This window comes from Strix aluco, chromosome 7, assembly GCF_031877795.1.
Source record: "Strix aluco isolate bStrAlu1 chromosome 7, bStrAlu1.hap1, whole genome shotgun sequence".
In the NCBI taxonomy this organism is placed as follows: Eukaryota; Metazoa; Chordata; class Aves; order Strigiformes; family Strigidae; genus Strix; species Strix aluco.
The window spans coordinates 20,602,985-20,620,840 of NC_133937.1; the positions used below are offsets into that span (position 1 = coordinate 20,602,985).

General features: G+C 40.5%; 1 protein-coding gene across 1 annotated transcript; it reads left to right on the forward strand.

Moving 5' to 3' along the window:
- The first annotated feature begins 9,208 nt into the window (after positions 1 to 9,208).
- Positions 9,209 to 12,066, forward strand: LOC141926210 (beta-microseminoprotein-like). The gene is made up of 4 exons (XM_074831634.1): positions 9,209 to 9,217; positions 9,589 to 9,691; positions 10,895 to 11,000; positions 11,725 to 12,066. The coding sequence occupies exons 1-4, from the start codon at positions 9,209 to 9,211 to the stop codon at positions 11,852 to 11,854; spliced, it is 348 nt and encodes a 115-aa protein (XP_074687735.1). The 3' UTR covers positions 11,855 to 12,066.
- Positions 12,067 to 17,856: the final 5,790 nt, after the last annotated feature.

Here is a 17,856-nt window from a genome sequence, read left to right on the forward strand (position 1 = left end):
TGCTTCATAATAATAGTTCTTTTTATGTAATAGAACTGGGCAATGTCACCTTCTTTGAGAGATGAATGCATTCGCCTCACTACTCTGACATGTTGTGCATCACTGCCCTGGCACGAGACGCTCTCATGCTTTGGAGGTTCTGTTCTAGCCAGGGGTCAAAGCAGATATTTTAGCTCACCAGGTGTCAAAATCCATTATCATTTGGAAGGGATGCACTGTTTGCGACATGCTGTACAATGGTTCCTACTCAGGGTACACAGGGCACACTTGAACTGCTGCAGGAGTTTTGGCAAGACCCATGCTGCTAACACCTGTGACCTCTGAAAAAACAGTGAGGATGGAGGATCATAATCCTTTTTCTCCCCCCCCCCCCTTTTATTTTCAGCAATGTTATTACCCAACAGCAGTGACTGTTCCTCTCCATTGCCCACTCTGACCTGCTGCCAGGTGTCTTCCTCCAAGCCCCACTCCTCAAAGTCTGCACACACTGCGCTGCATTTGTGGTTCTTGCCCAAACTGAAAAAGAGGTCTAGAGGTCTACATCAGCCCCTGGAGACATGCTTCCTCATGGCAGCAGAGCTTGAGGTGTCTCTTCAGTATAGAAATTCCCCACATTCCCTGGGGATAGAAATCCAGCCGGTGATGGGCTTCAACATGGAATCTCCCCCCGGCAATTGGTAATATCCTAAATCTGCGCACATATAGGAGACCAGGCAACAATGCCTTATAAAATGCTGCTCCTACATGGCTTCTTCACTCCAGAATTGAGTATTAAAAAAACACAACAATCTGCAGTTAAACTGTTGTATGACTGGAAAAGAAACACATCTTCCAGGACAAGTGGACTGTTTAGTGATGCTCCATAATCACGACAAGTCTGTTGTCTTGTAAAAGCATGAGGTTACACACAGCTAAGGATTCTTAGGGCAGGGATCCTCACTTGGCCCAAAATCAATTGTCAGCCTATATTTATTCAGCAGGGGTATTTGCTTCTCAAGACAACCTGTCTCAGGCTCTGTGAGCCTTCAGTAAAATCAGAAGGATTTAACGTGGTATGTTTTCTCTGGCTTTGTTTTTGGTAATTTTCCTATGAATATTGTTTTAAACTTTCTTACGTCTTCACTTAAGATAGCTTCTCTTGGGAAAAAAATCCAAGCATTTTGCAAGCACTGGTATTACATACTTCACGTTTTGAAGTTCTCTGCACTGCAGGCTGGATAACAGTCAACAACTCTGTGTTTCTGTACAATTGGTTCCTGCAAGGCTGAAAAAATGTAAGGGGCCAGAATTAGTCAGTTCAGCTTTTTCCAGTATAAACATTTCCTTTTGTCTTTTTAAAATCTGACTTCCATTCACTGATTTAATCATGTCGTTCCTCTAAACAGCAGCAGCATGTGGAAATCAATGTTCTCATGTTGCTTAAGGTCCTAAGGTAAGTCTTCTCCAAAGAGTTTTCATATCCTACAGGAAAGAAACAGTTTTGAAACTTGTCCTGAATGACTTTTCCCCTCTTCTGCCAGTATGAGAGACTAAAATGTCAAATGACTGCCTCAAAGCTTGCTTGTGTCTGTGGAAACCTCAAAGACAAGCTGTGGCCTTTGGATTACTCTAAGGAACGTCACCCAAGGAAGCAGGAGTGTATCGAAGGACGCACCCCCCGCTCCCTTGCAGTTGCATTGTCAGACTCCTTAGATAAGTCTAAAAGGGGGAGACATGAACTGAGTGAAACCAAATGTTTATCATCACTGTCTCCATGTGTAGCCATTTGTGACTCTATTGTGTACACCAGACACCATGCATGCATTGCTAATCAACTGATAAGAGGTGAGCATTTCTGCCCCAGAAGCCAGATGCTCAAGAAGCATGAAATCAGCAAAAACCTGTGGGACCAGAAGAAAAACTAAAGGTGGGCAGATATGCTAATCAGCTGATATGATGAACTTAAAAGGCAACAGAAAACTTTGCTGTGTGTGCACCCACCACCGAAGAACTGAAGACTGAGAACCAACAGGATGCTGCTGGATCCAGGTTGGTGACTATTCTTGCAACTCTATTCTGGATGCTTGCTTTATTTCTGTCTTTTCCTTCCATTCTGTCCTATCACCACCCCTCTTCACTTTTAATAATAAAAACTGGTTTGGGTGTATGGCATTTGACCTCGTTTGTGTCTTAATCTTGCTCTTGGGATCATATTGAAACCTCCCCCAACATTGGATCGGGACAGCCAGCTCATGTCAACATTACACAGAACTGGTACCTCAGCCGGTACATGAAGGAATGTTCTTGCTTACAGAGCAAACAGCTGCAGCTTCTTAGGGGGAGTAATATTTTGAGCATGGAGACCCAAAGACTTCCTACCTAAAAAGCTCACAGAACTGTTTCTTGAGAAAAACTGGTTTTCTTTTTTTTCTTTTTTTTTTTTTTTAGATCCTAGTTTTAAAAATAAACATTTTCATGGCTAACAAAAGTGACTTGGAGGTTCCTCATGGATTATTTTTTAATTCAAACCACTGAGAAGTGCACACATCAAGATTAACATCCAGTTTGTTGTAGTCTGGAACTGTGCCATGTGATACTGAAATTGTTTCAGTATTCCAAGGTTTTCCCTACCAGAGTCTTACAAATTAAGGCTACATTTTTCTTCTAAAACTTATGAAAATTAGTTTATTATCTTATAAGGTCATGTTCATGTTTTTAATATTAGCAGTTCCTCAGTAAGACTTCATATTTTAAGTGATATACAGATACTTAGTTCACTTTTAAATTAAATAGAATTTCATTCTACTTATTACTTTATTTGGACTTTTATTTATAATTTGGAGCCTTATTACCTCCTAGAGTCCCAAGAGTTTCTGTAAAATCTAGGTGCCAATTTTCTGACAGATGAAGATGACTTTCTCAGTGCAAGAATATTTCTGATTTGCTGACAGCACCAGTAAAATTATGAGTGACTGAAAGAAGAAATCTAGCACAAGCTTTGGATCTCATGCTTAATATATTCTTTAATGTTATGGGACTGGGAAGAACCAGCATATTTGACCAATGTGATTAGCACATCCTTCCAGAAGTTATCTGTGGGTGGAGAGGCCCATTTTCCACTGCAAGGGCACCTCCTCCACCACATGCACTTGAAGCAGAATCTGAACAACCCAGCACAAACAAGAGCTGACACTGGAGAAGCAAGAAAATTCTGGTAGTTTACCAGGCCAAGGAAGTGTAGAGAGAACTGACCTAGAGGCTCCAGAGAATAGTCTGGCTTCACTGAGACCCAGAAATTCCCTCCAGGTGTTTTAAAAAAGGGATCTTTTAGTTTCAACATGCAATTGTATTGGGTTTTCTGTTGCTAGAGTAACTGGCACTACTGAAACTATTTTTTTCCCCTAAATAAAATAATTTTACCAATGAAGCTCGGGAATCTTGAATCTCTCTTGCTATAAACCAGAAAGCCTGTCTACTGAGAGGGCATTGCTGCAGGTAATTTTTTTTTTTGTTATTATTTGTGAGATGATCCAGCTGCAGGAAAGCAGGGTGATATATCACTCACCCTCTGTTTTGAATCCTTTCCATTATTTGTGTACTATCAAAGATGAGGGAAATGTGTAGGGCAGAAACATAGAGAGGTACCAGTTCAGTTTTCTGTCCTTCACAGCAATGAAACTGGTTGTTGATTACTAGTCGAATTTCGGTAACTTCCTTAAAAATTCTAACAGAACCTCTCCAAACCTGAAATATTTTTGTATTTATGCATCAAACAATGATTTGCTTGGTAAAATACTGGAGAATAAGTTTTTGCCATTTTTATATTCACCCCTGCAGGAAACACCAGAGAAGCTATATAAGAGCTCCTTAAAATCAACCCATTGTTATCATAAGCCCAAATTTCAGATTCTTAAGATTTCATAGCACACAGAGTCAATCTGTTGACATGTATGTGATCAGAGAGCTGTGGCAATACCATATTTGCATTTGAGCTACAACTTATTTCATATTTGAAGGAATAACAAAAATAAAATTCTAGCTGTCATTTTGTGAAAAAAAAAATGACATGAAACCTGTTAAATGTTCTACCCTTTCAGATGCTGTGACTCCTGTTTGCTTTCTCAAAGAGGGGGAAAGCAATTCTCTGAGCACTAGTATGTTCTCAGTAACTGTTAAAATACTTTCAAGAAGTAGTCCCAGATGTTGTGGGGTTTTTACAGCAGTGCTTCCTGGGCTTCATTCTTGATGCCATTGTGCAATGCATACTGTCATTATGAACTAAACAGCCCAGGCACAATTCTCATGAAATCTGCCAGATAAGAGTCACAACAGCCCTTTTTATGTTATTCTGTTCTAGTTGCTGCCCATCAGGAACAGACAGGAAGGGTGTAGTACAAGAAATGGGAGGAAGCAGGATTTTATACATTACAGCAGAAAACAGCAGAAAAGAAAAAAGAGAAAAGATCCAAACAGCCAAGATATCCCATGGATTTGACTGAAGCATTCTGTGGCTGTCCTCCTCACCCCAGTTTGTTCCGAGTCCATGCAGCAACAATATCCAGCTACTGTGTTTTATCCTCATGGAATTAGTGACTAACAAGTTTAGATAATGGAAACAAACTCCTGTTCTCTAAATAGAGCTGAAATACAGTGTAGGTGGGGTATACACAGAACTAACTGAGCTTTCCCAAAAAAAAGCCCTGATGTCACTGAACTAATTAAATGACATTATAAAACTGAAGTTAAGCTCCCTTTTATTTTGTGCATGAATGTGCAGGTTGTGTTAAAAACGTAAGACTGCATAAATTTGGTACGACCTGAAGGACCAAAGGTGTGCTTCCAATGCCAGTGTGGCCAGAGCAGGGTCCACTATTGCACCGTGTAAGTTCCACAAAGCCAGAGGCACTGGTGGCAAGAACTACAGCAACACTCCCACCAGCCACCTTCCTATAGCTAACTCCTTAAGTCAAACCTCCATCAAAAAGTCTTTACTTTTTCATAAACATAAAATCTTCATTTGCTTAATCAGCTACAGCATCAGGATAACAAACTGTGTTTGGAATCACTATGTTTTTTCATTTCTGGAATAAACTTTTCTGTCATTTTCTGGTTTACTGAAGATTTCTAAGATCTTTTTGTTACCATGTGGCTTGAGTTGAAAGTTAGAAGTGTAGGAAATATTGCACTTCCAATAAATTGGAGATTTCTTTTTGACTAGCTCTGTCACTTATCCATTTTGTTTTACTGCTTCTGGACTTCTGTCCTCACTGCTATAGTGTCTGTGGCTATCTTCCTCAGTGCTAGCCACACTGCAGAGATGGAGGTCTCCTCCTTGCAAACACAGCATGGTATTTGCAGTTGGTTCTTTAGATCTCCTTGTCTGTCTCTGTGTCCCTTCCTTAGCACTGATCCTTCATCTGGGGATCATGACCTGACATGGTTTTCCAGACTAGCTGAGGATTTACCATGTGTTTTTAAAAAATACATTTGCACCTTACCAGAGGGATCTTTGCTTTCCCACAGAACTAAATGGGGGGTGGGTGGGAAATGAAGTGTTTCTCATCCCACTGAAATTGCATCGAATTAAAACTGAAATTTGGCCCAGGAATGGGGACTCTGCCACATATGGAAGGAGACAGGGATGTTCAGATCAGGGGAGCAATGACATTGTTGTCTCCAGCTTGAACTGAGAGCTCAATTCAAATTTCTGCTATGCTACATGTTACCTGGGACAAGTCACTCACACCATCTGTGCCCCTTGCCTGTAAAATTAATACAATTCTTTGCTAATTGCTATGCCAAGAGAGATCTGAGGGCACAGGCTTTGAGGTTTGTGGGTATATGAACCTCCGAGTTAATAAAAATGTTCCCACCAAGATAAAACTTCCTTCTACCACATTTACAATATGTTTCTCTGTCAACAGTGCACTGTATATTTTAGTGTTGTTTGCTTTTGCTTTTCCTTAAAACAGTTGTTCTCTCACATGCAAATGTGGCAGACTTTGTTTAACAGTTATAAAACACCAATGTACATTATACATAGCATTGCTGGTTTAAGGTCAATATGAATTTATTTGTAAAATTGTGTTTACTTATGATCTGTGAGCTGATATAACTCATGCTTCCTCTTGTTTTCCCATTCTCAATGGCACTGGTAGTCAACCTACTGGTTTTAATGACTGGATACATGAACTTATCTTCTATAAGGAGTCCTGCACTTACTCTCGCCTGCAGAAAGCTGATCCCTCTCAAGAATGTGAGAGTAGTACTGAAATGTTGGGTCAAGAAACAAGGTTCCTGGACTGCTTTCATTCTAGTGCATCTCTTCTAGTTTAAATTGTTCATAGAGTAATGCTTTTCATAGATATTAGCTAGTTTATTGGGTTTTTTAAATAACATTACTGCTCTGAAATCATGCTGTATTTGTCTGTTGATTTCCTAGCACTGAAAGATACAGAAAAAAATAAGGCTGATAATCTTGCATTTCTCTCATTATCTCTGTGGTCATCAGTGAGATGTAGCCAGAAATCCCAGCTGAAGAATGACGAAGTAAAATAGTGAGGTAAATCTTCAGGAAAGTCCCCAAGATTTTTCCCCACCTTAGGAAGATACAGGATACCCTATTCACCAGCATAAGTGGAAAGAGGGTACAGAATTAGGCAGAGCACTGATATTCTTAGAATGTTTTTAGTAAGAAATAAATGGGTTGGGAAGACAACTCAAGATTTCAACAGAGCAATGTCTGCTGGAGATATCTGTTCCCCACGCAAGCAAGGCACCTATCATCCTGTACATGAACGTGAAGAAGAAATGCAACATAATACGGGACACAAATGGCCTTAGTAATCAATATACAAATGGACTAGCTACATAGGGTTTACTCATCTGAGTGGTTTCAACACCACAGGGCGTTGTTAGAATCCCCATAGTTCACAGATGAGGAAAGAGCTTCTTCACTGTCCCTAGACATTGTCCAGGCTTAGGCAGGTTGCTCCCTGCTGCATTCCAAAGAAAGCTGCTTGCAAGAACTTCTCTCCATACTTGGCATAGCTTGCACCTAGAAAACAGGGAGGGTTCTGCAATGGGAACAGCTCGGCGGCAGTCACTGCTTGTCCGAAAAGTTGAGAGAGAACACACACATGCGTGTTGGTTGTTTTTTCTGGAGTTGAGCAACAAACACGTTCTCTGTCACTCAGCAAGAAACCAGCAAGTCGACTGGGTTTTGGCTGTAACCAGTTCCACAAGTTTCACTCCAGTACACCAGCATCACAGATTGCTGTGTCTGGTGACTTCTGCTTACATACAAGAACTGCTGCAGGTGCCTGTCAAGCAAAATATTGCATGCAACATGCAAGAAGACAAAAATTAAATGGCTCAGTAATATTAACAGAATTAAGGCAATATAATTTGATGGTCCTTTTCTTCCAAACTATCATGGAATACTTGATCCAGATTACTTTTGAGGACATGGAGGAGCCAATACCTTGAACAGGACTCTGTGGTACTTTCCACAGTATTGTCAGCCAAGGTGAAATAGTTAATTCTCAGCACATAAAGGTTACGAAGAGCAGGCATTCAAAGCTAGGGTCCATCATTAGCCATCCCACAGATGTAAATCAATTCGGTCAGGCAGCATAGGAACAGGATATCGGAAGGGAGAGTGTGAACTCTCCCCATCTTCACTGCAACCAACACAAAAGGCAGCTTTGGCCTAGGATTGGGGTCTTCTACATGACGGAAAAATGAACAAGGAAGAAAATGGTTATCTAGGACCTTTTTCTAAGGGCCTACAGAGCCACTCTCCACAGAAACTCTGCTTTACACGTAACCCTTCCAACCACTCTTTTTCCTCAAGAGCATTCTTTCATCTTCAGCTAATGAAGAAGAAAGCCAAACATTTGTTCAAAGTTCCTCTTTTAAAACCTAGATGGTTCAAACTAAGTATGCAAGTTTTGTGGAGTGACATCCACAATGTCTCTAATGGGTTTCTCAGGGCAAGTGTTAAATATTTCTTCCAGGCTTGAAATTTCTTTCAAAGTACTTCTCAGAACTGCCTTCCAGACCTGGTGTGGCACAAAAGCCACACCTATTTCTTCAGTGCCTTTTAGAACCAAACCTTCTTGTATATGATTGGCTTATTTTAATAATGGCCACCCCACGAGGTCATTTTTCAAAAACCTCATTGGAGTTATTCATACATGTTCAGTTTGCTCAAGGACTGGTATCATAAATTCCCTCTCTATATAAGTTCTCTGAGAAGATGAGCTTCCTACAGGCTGTCTCCTTACTGGAAGCCTCATAATTCTGCAAGAATGGTGAGTCCTTACATCTTATACTTTAAAAGACCAAGGTATGCTTCTATAGATTTTAAAGGAGGTTCTGTTGGATTTCTCAGTACTCAGATCTAAGCAACTTGGAGAAAGTATAAATTCTATGTTTTGGGAACAAAAGCTAGATAGGCATAGGCAAGTAAGAAACTTGTGTAAAATATATCAGCATGTATACAGCAGGAGACATCTAATAGGACTCCAGCTAAGGCTTTTTATTGTAATCTGTTTTCAGTTACATGTAATGTTTGGAGATAATCCGTTTTCTGGCAGAAAGCAGCTCTGTTGTGTCTAAACCTAGAACTGGCCTTCACTTTTGTGAAAAGTCTGGATAACATCTGAAAATTTAGTTAAACTCAAAAACGTTACCTTGATTTTTACTAATCTACATCTCTGCTGCAGTTCTGTGAGTTTTAACCTCTCTTCTGCAAAATAAAATGCTAGTTTTTCCTCCTTTCCTCTCTCAAGTATGACTTCTTTTTATAGGACACTAGTTCTCTGATGTCCAAAACAAACACACATATATACAATATGTGTGTGTGTGTATATGTCATTGTTTTTTCCTGGGTCTACCTTTCCTCTCTTACCAAGATTTTAAATTCATCACAGCTAATTCCATCCTAGAGTTCTTGCACTTATTTCCTTCATATCCCGATGAAACCCCTTCAAACATTTCAAACTAATATTGAAGGATAAGAGACTAGCTGAGGAATGTAAGCTGAACTTTCAGAAAAAGCTGCTGACACCTGCAAGTCATTTGGTCAACATCCTGGTCAAAGCAGAGCCAAGTCTTGAGTGTTCAACTTCAACTTGAATGTTCATCAGCTTGTTCCTAATACTTCAATATTGGGGTGAAATATCCAGTGGGTTCTTCAGGCTCCAATGAAGAAGTTTTTACAACTATGAGTGAGGTTAGTGGTAGAGACAGTGATCAATCCTATGGAGAAAATAAGGACAAGAACAATGAATGGAGAAGGAAAAGGAATAGAACATACTCCTTTCGCACACAGTATCTGGCTCTACCAGTACTGTATCAGGCAATGCTTAATTTTAACAGCTTAGAAAGACAGACTTTTTTTTCCCTCCCACATGATGCTCTGCCTCTGTTTCTTCTCAGTGGTTCAGTATTCCTGATTGCATGTTAAATTGTCTAAACTGCAAAAAACAACTGGATTTTGATTTGAAACCACAGTGTATTTTCCTATATCTAATGGTACTATTTAACTTCAAGACATCTTGATAGTTACTTAAGTATTCATAAGAATTCTGCTTTCTTGTTCAGAAGACCATCTTGGCCTGCCTTCTTGTTCTTGCTGTTAGCCTGCCACTGTCCAATGCTTCCTGCTTCATTGAGCCATTGAATTCAGAGAATTCAGACATTGCAGGTAAGAAGTCAACTGTCCTCAACTTGACAGACATGACCACAAGCACTGCCTGATTTGATTTGTCCATTCTGTGCAATTTATCACAACTTAGAAGTAAGCGGAAACAGTGGAGAGAAACCACTAGGAAACAGGGAGAAAATGGAGGGGGGAATGGGGTATGGAGAACAGTGAATTTATAGTAAGTTATTAAAAAGTTTATCCAAGGAGCATCACACAGGCCAAACTGCAAATGAATTTTGTCCAGGGAAGCAGCGTAGGTTTATCTATTTGCATGAAGTAATAATTCATGTTTTCACTAAGGCAGCATATTTAGAAATACAGAGAAGGGCCTTTCTCTACGTGTGTGTGTAGTCTGTATAAATCAGGAAAGAGATTGGTAAGTGTCCAGCACACTAATAAATTTACCCATTAGTTGTTTCCCTATCCCAAGGCAAGTTCTTAAGAACAGAATGACTGCTCCCCATGAGTCGGGGACTGCTCTTCCTGAATGCAGCTAATCTATCAGTCTACAGATGAGTGGAGCTGCAGGAAAATAAGTGCTTGAAAAAGAAACATGCAATTATTTGGACACAAGAAGAGCTGATGTATGCCAGTATGCAAAATTAACCAAGTGCCCCAAACTAGAAAAATGCCAAAGAAACAGAATTTATTTACAGGCAAAGACACAACCTAGAACCCCCAAATCCTCTACTCTTTCTTGTCTTGTCCTCATAAAATCCTGCTTTCTAGATCACTTATTTAGGAAATTATTCTGTGACTGTTGGACAGGAACTTTATATCCAATATATGCTTTCTTCCTGCAGCTCAGGATTGGGAAAAGTTTTCCAGACAGATTTAGTCTTGCTCTAAATGAGGAGTCAACATCTGTTGGTGTTAATGAGGGGGGAAGTCAGAGTCTTTTCTTAATTCTGACCAGGTCTATGCCTAGTTCTCTTTCTGCTGGGTGCTCTGATTCCTGTACTTAAAGATGAGCTACTACAGGAAACGCGATGCTGCTGAGAACCACAGGAAACAGTGACCCACAATACCCTTCTCCATACATTAGAATAGTAGCAGTCCTGCTCTGTTGGGAAACCTGCATGTGTGCCAGATAGGAATGTTAATGTAAAAAGCCAACAAAGATCCCACCCATTCTGTACAAACAATAGCATTGTTAGTGCAATAGGTCGGAAACTGAAGGTTGCTTGTGCACTATGTTTTCAGGCTGCCTTGACTCAGAAAAAAAGCTGCATAAATTTGGTTCCCAGTGGAGGACCGACGACTGCCTCGATTGCTTCTGTTCCAAGGACGGAATTGACTGCTGCACTGCGTGAGTTCAGAGCGGCAGTGGAGGTTTTCCTCTGCTGCCATGACACAGCACAAACCACTTCCCTTCAAACAGGGGACCCCGAGAAAGAACCATGACACTTTTCTCACTTCATATCACAAAGTTATTCATTAACCCAACATCATCATCAGTGAGCATGCAAGAAGTTCCTCTGATAAATATAGCTCATGTTTAACAAATTATTCTTGATTGAAAAAAAAAAAAAAAGAGAGGACTTAATTCTTCTCAGGGCTAAAATTTCAGGCAAGATACTGATTTGAGAGAGAACATGTAGTTACTTCAGAAATTTCTACTGCTCCTAGTCCAGATCTTCCTAAAGCCACACATTGTTGCTCTTTTGTTCGAGAAGCAACTCAAGATACACTGGCCTGCTGGTAATTTTTCCTACAGTGCCACCCAACCACTCATGCAATTCTTGTTCCATACTGTGACTGAAGAGAAAAAGCAATTATATTGGAATAGCAAATAAACACAACATCTCTTGTGTGTAAATCAGATCAGTGAACTACAACTCTCCCCTCATCCTGCTTAAGCAGCAGGCTAAGTAACATTTGAGCTGGGAGCTTTGTGTGAGCTCCCTTTTCTGCTCCTGAACACCTCCTTAGTATAGCCTCTTCATATTAAAAGTACTGTAGATACCATCTGAAATGTAAGCTGCTTACTGGTTGGTTTCATCACCTCTTTGTCTTTCTTTTCCCAATAACAGCTTTGTAAGACCAGTTGACTACGATAAAGAGAAGTGTATAAGCATTTTCAACAAGGAGACCTGCACTTATAAAACAGTGGAGAAAGATGATCACTCAAAAGAATGCCCAGTCCATGGGTGGGTGGGCTAACAGAGAAAGATTGTGGATTTGGGGAATATTTCCTTTTTTTTTGTGTTTTAAGGGTTCTCTCTCTCACAAATTCAAAAACACTGAAAAATGCAGCTGTTGAGTGAAATCTACTCGTAAAACCTAACACAATAATAAAACTGAATATCTACTCACAAAAGACTCCCTTGGTTTCTCTGCCTTCTGCTTCCCCATGAAGAAAGAATCGACTTGTTCCTTCCTCGAGATAAGAAATTAAGGCTGACATTTTTAAGCAGCCTCAGTAGCTGATAACTTTAATTCTTCTCTAGTCACTCTTCAGTGCCAGGGAGTATATTCTGTTATCTGTGCACAGCTAAAGCTAAAATAAAAATCAAATGAAACATCAGAAATTCATGTGACATTTTCATCTTTGAGGATTGAAACCTAAAGAATTAACATTCAAAAAAACCCATGGGACAGAAATGAAAAGTGACTTTAAAATCTTTCTGAAAGCTGTCTTTTCTAGGACAATGTCTTATATGATCTTTTATCTGGTATGGCTACCTGGAGCCTGCCCTACCTATGGACAGCAAGAGCTACCAGTTACCCAGTCTAACCCAGCACTATACTTCCATTGCACTCACAGCACAGCAGACAGTCCTCAACCTGGGGTTTGGGTAAAAGAAAAGGTCCTTTATTCAGATTAACCCTTAAGAAATTCAAGTTATTAAAATGGCCAATGGGAAGGATTGTGGCTGGGTGGAGAGACTGATCTGGACTAGGCTCAAACAGGGAAGAAGCTTGGCAAATCCACAGACAGTAACTGAGAGGGATACACTCGCCAGTAGAAGCTCTCCCTCATGGCACCGCTTCATAATCTTTATGGGTACATTTGTTCAGTTGCCTCTTTCCACAAGTGACTATGAGTATCCTATGACTTCATGCTCTATTTTCTGGTAACAGAAAGAGGATGTCACAGTTTCCACATCTCGTTTCAAATCATGGAATGAACACATACCTTGTCAGCAGGGCCTGGTCCTGCTGTCTGCAGGGGCAAGGCAAAGCTCAGCTTGCATCAGCCTTGACCACATATGCTCCAGCGAGCAACACAGGATCTTCAGAATTACACGAGTGTTTTATTCCACCTCTGCTTTCTTTTCTCATTCCCCAGGAAGACAACCCTGTTGGTTACACTTTTTTTTTAATTGCCTGTCACATGCCCTGTTGGAAGAGGACCCGCAGTAATGTACTTTATACAACAGTTAACAAGTCAAAACTGCTAACATCACTGTGCAAATAGACTAAAGCTGTCACAAAGCCCATAAGGCACTCACATCAAGAGCAGTAACAATTACATCTACTGGGAAAAAAGGTAAGAGGGTTCTGCATGAGCTGAGATGCATCTGTCTCACTTTCTTCTTTCCTGGCTACCAAAAAATGTGCAACACTGGTTGAGGTCTTGTGGTCCACATCAGGTAAGACACAGGTGGCCACAGGCTGCCCAGGAGCATGTGCAGAATTGAGTTGTAACTGAACCGATGTTCTTGTGAAGCCCAGGAAGATGCTGTATGCAGAAGTTCAGAGCTTAACTCCCAAAATGCTAGATTGAGAACAAGGGATATCTCTTCCCTCATTATCTTTAGACAGTGGGATTTTAATCAAGTACTTACCAGAGCTAGCTTGACAATTTGTCTGTTACAACACTCACTTATTTTGTAGCTTACTTCCAAACTCACCTGAAACTGACTGCTGAATTAGATTTTTTTTTTCTAATACTTACCCATATCTGGAAGCTACTGGGACCTGCTTATGGTGTATTTATGCAGACAGTCAATTATAGCGCAATGTGGACCAAGCTTTGTAACCAACTATTTAGGCACATTAGTTTCTGTCTTGATCAGATGTCCCTTAGTGATACGGAACTATTTCATAGAACCAGTCAAAAATAAGATCCAGAGTTCACAATGCTATTCAGGAAGACTTCAAGCTAGAGAATAGAGAGACTAAGAATATAAGAGTAACCAAAAGGCAAGGTGCTTTGATGACATTTCTGAAGGCAGTGGTATAAATTTTCTCAGTACTTGCAGAGACATTCAGGTTCAGTATGGAGACACCTGTTTCTGAAAGCCTGTATTATTTCTTTTCTGCAGTACTATAGCCTAAACTGAAAATGTTGATAAGTCTGGAATTGTGACCTGCATTTGACTAAAGCTGAGCTTTGTGTTTATAGTCTCTGTATACAAGAGATCAAGTTCTGTGCAGTCTTCCAAAAGAGCAGGTAATTTCTCCTTCCTGCCATCTTCCTCACCTCCTCAGTTAATTCCTTTTCTGCATCACTAAAGTCTGCTAATTTATTTTGCTCCAGTTGTTCTGAGGGCACCAGTCATTTATATTCTGCTGCAGATCATAATCTGATCTCTGAAACAGAATGAAATCCACTGAAATCCATTTACCCCAAGCTTCTTGCTGTGTGCTTAAGTTTGCCAGTTTGAGTACTCTCAGAGTAGAAACAGATGAGGCATCCCATTATGTACTGTCTGAAAATTATCCAAAAGCTGGGAACATTACAACTCCCGAGTTATATCAGAAGGACTCTACCCAAGCATCAAGGCCATGAGAGGAAGTTTAAAAAACAATCCATTATTCTAACTCATATCTTACAGGTGCCATCCATGTACAGACAGCATTCATGTTCTCAGACATGAATCTTGCTGTTTACAGCAGGTGGAACATTCTGATTCACAGCCTGTCCCAATATCCAACAAAGACAAACAAAAAAGTTTGCCTGACAAGAGAAGGCAGCATTTGTGAGGCCATCCTAATTTGCTATAGTGGAACAGAATGTGGACAGATCATTTTGGAGCTTGTGTAATAGTCTTCAGCATTTTTTATACAGCATAAGGGAGAGATTTTTCTCTGTGTTATTGTCATCCTGGCAACAGATGCAATCTGAGCCCCACCCACAAAGAGGAGCCTCGCTTTTTGCTAGGTTTGTTCTTGCAGTAATAAACTGCCTTTACGCAGACTCCAGCTCCCTAATTGGTTTGATCCAATGCAAGTGAAGGCACTTCCTACTTGCCTCTAGCTACTGCCTTCCTTATTCTAGCACTAAAATTTTGTTTTCCAGTGTTCTGGTCCAACTCACTGCTCTGGATGAACAGCCAAGCCCCTTCAGCACCTGCCAAGGATATGTGGATCTATCCTGTCTGCTATGCAGAATTAGGAAAGATTAATTTCATTTGTAATTCAAAAAGCCTCCAAGAAGCAGACTGCTCTCCTCTTGTCTGCTCCAATTTTCAACATGGAAACAGATGATGTTACCTATTGCATCTAGTTTCAGAACACCAGAAGCACAGCAGGGACTTGGCTCCCTTCTGTAGCAAGGAATCTAGCTGTGGGAGGATGACAAAACCCTAAAACTTGAGAAAGAAGAGACAGAGCATACAAATCCCTGCTTTATTCTTCCCACTTTTGCCAAGTGATGTTTTGTCTTGGCATTTCACTACTTCAACACACCCCCCCCTACAGTCCCATACAAAGAATACATCCCTCCACCCTCAAAGCTTTAGATGGTAACACCACTAGCTCCACACAGTGGAAAATGAAACATTCACAGAAGAGTTTCCTCAATTATCCTGACACATTAAACGTTTAAGAGACTCTGAAGAACCTTGGAAGGCAACACAGCTCAGGCAGAGCAGAAGAGATTGAATGCTCTCTTCCCCCCAGTTTCCCCCTCTCCACCTAGTAGCACACAGCTCTTTTGCTAGTCCTGCTAGAAAAAGAGGCCATTTCAGATACTGGCCTTCTACTCCCAGTAATTCTTTTCAAGGCAAGTCTTTTGAGTACTGGAAAGGTGTTCTTGCCCCAAAAATGAAATCTAGTGCTCAGTCTACCAACTATCAAGTCTTTTAAGCCAAACACCAGAACACACATAAAAATCCAATGGAAGTTTTCCTATTAAACAATGTTTATCCCCTAAAACTTAATGGCTTTGTACCCATTCATGTTTTGTTTACATTAAGATTCTCGCCCCAATCTTAAAAATAGAATCCAACTTAATCTTAAACAAGGAAAGTGCATATCGTATTTGCATTATGCGTACCAAAGAAGCTAGAGATTTGTAGTTCACATTCAGCTTTGCGATAATTTAAAAAAAACCTTAGATAAATTCAATTCATGACAATTTCACTTGTGCACTTCGCTCTTAGTTAACTCTTCCGTTGGTATGCAGGAAAGTTTACATTGGCACCTTCTGAAAGCCTGAAAGTTTCTGTTCAAATCTACTGTCATGTACATGTTTTCCCGGGCCAAGATGTAGCTTATTTTAGGGCAGACTGGCTGGCTTTATAATAGGTATTTACACAGAACTCCAAAACATGCAAATCATATGACCAATCTAAAACACCCAGCAAGACTGAATTACTTTTACACTCCTCACCTTCCAAAATTCTGTTTTCACACTTCATTTCTTTCAGCATGTAAATCTCAACCACTGACCCATACTTTTTACACTTCTCCAGGGCTTCAGTGCTTTTGCATAGTCAATACTTCAAGTAGCTCTCGATTAAGGAGCACTGATAAACTGCAGTCCTTTGCCACCACAAGATGATAACCTCCCTTCAAAATATCCCAGTATTTTCTCTGCTGTAACCCCAGAGGCTTCTCCCATTGCTGCTCTGACCTGCCAAAGATGGGGCAAATCTACAGAGACAGAACCAAGCAGTTTTGCTAACTGTAACAGCTCAGAGACTGTGAAATAATTAATTCCCTAAACTGTATAAAAAAGAATTCAGTCCAGTCTGCTGTAATGGGGACAGGATAGTTGAACTGGGCTGAAATACCAGCTTGGGATGTGTGGCTTCCCCAATGTGCTATCCTGAGCCAAGCTACAGTCTCAGAGTTCAACAGCTTCCTGAGGTACTTTGCCTCCCCTTTTTAGTTCCTACTTTGGGACTTGCTTGATGTCTCCTAACAGTGCTATCCCTTAGTCACCCCATGTCCTGCACATGGAGGATGCTTCCTGGAGACTGCAAGAGTTGATTTTATTGGGGTTACCCTACCCTTGCCCTGCTCCGGAATAAAAGGGATGCTGTCCTGCACACCAAAGATTATGGTTAAGGAGGGATGAGCAGGGGTCTGGCTTGGTACAGATTCATTCAAAATTCTTTAGACTCCTGAAGTCATAGACTGGATTATTTATCAAAAGTTGTTTGGTTTTCTTTTCCCATCTCAGTTCCTAGTTATAGTATTTGGCTGTGTAAGGTAGACTATCGAACAAGTTCATTCAAAGCATAAAAACATCATCCTCTAATATTAACAGCAAATTATACAGGTAGGTTAGATAAGAGATCAACTCTAATAGGCGTTGGAATGGACTGCCCAGGGAGGTGGTGGAGTTCCCATCCCTGGAGGTGTTTAAGAGTCGGGTTGACATAGCGCTGAGGGATATGGTGTAGTTGAGAACTGTCAGTGCTAGGTTAACGGTTGGACTAGATGATCTTCAAGGTCCTTTCCAACCTAAATGATTTTGTGATTCTGTGAACATCCAGAAGCTCAGCATCTGGTTTGGCTACATGGCTGGCCTCAGGCCTATGCTTTTAGAATATAAATACTGTTGAGCAGCCACTAGCTGTCATTAACATCTCCCTTCACTTTCTTCCAAGTATCTCTTTTAAATCAGGAATTCTTCCATCTCTCTTCAGTAAGAAGAGGTTCAAAGGTTAGAATGACCAAAATTATATCAGAAATGGAGTAACATGTCAGTATTTTTTGCTTGGTGCTCATTGCCAGTCAAGAATTTCAGAGAGGACCTAAGTTTTCCAGCAAGCCTAGTGGGATGCGTCAGGAGCTTGATTGAGCAGATTTTTGTAACTACAGCCCAGCTACATTAGCACAGCTTATTTATGTACGGATATGACAGCTCTGGAACTTTTTGTTGCTGCTGAGGTTTTTGTTTGGTTTGTTATTTTTTCTCTCTCCTATAATTTCACCAGCCACTAGGTGACATCCTAGTTTCATCACAATGCTCCTATGCAGGCAGG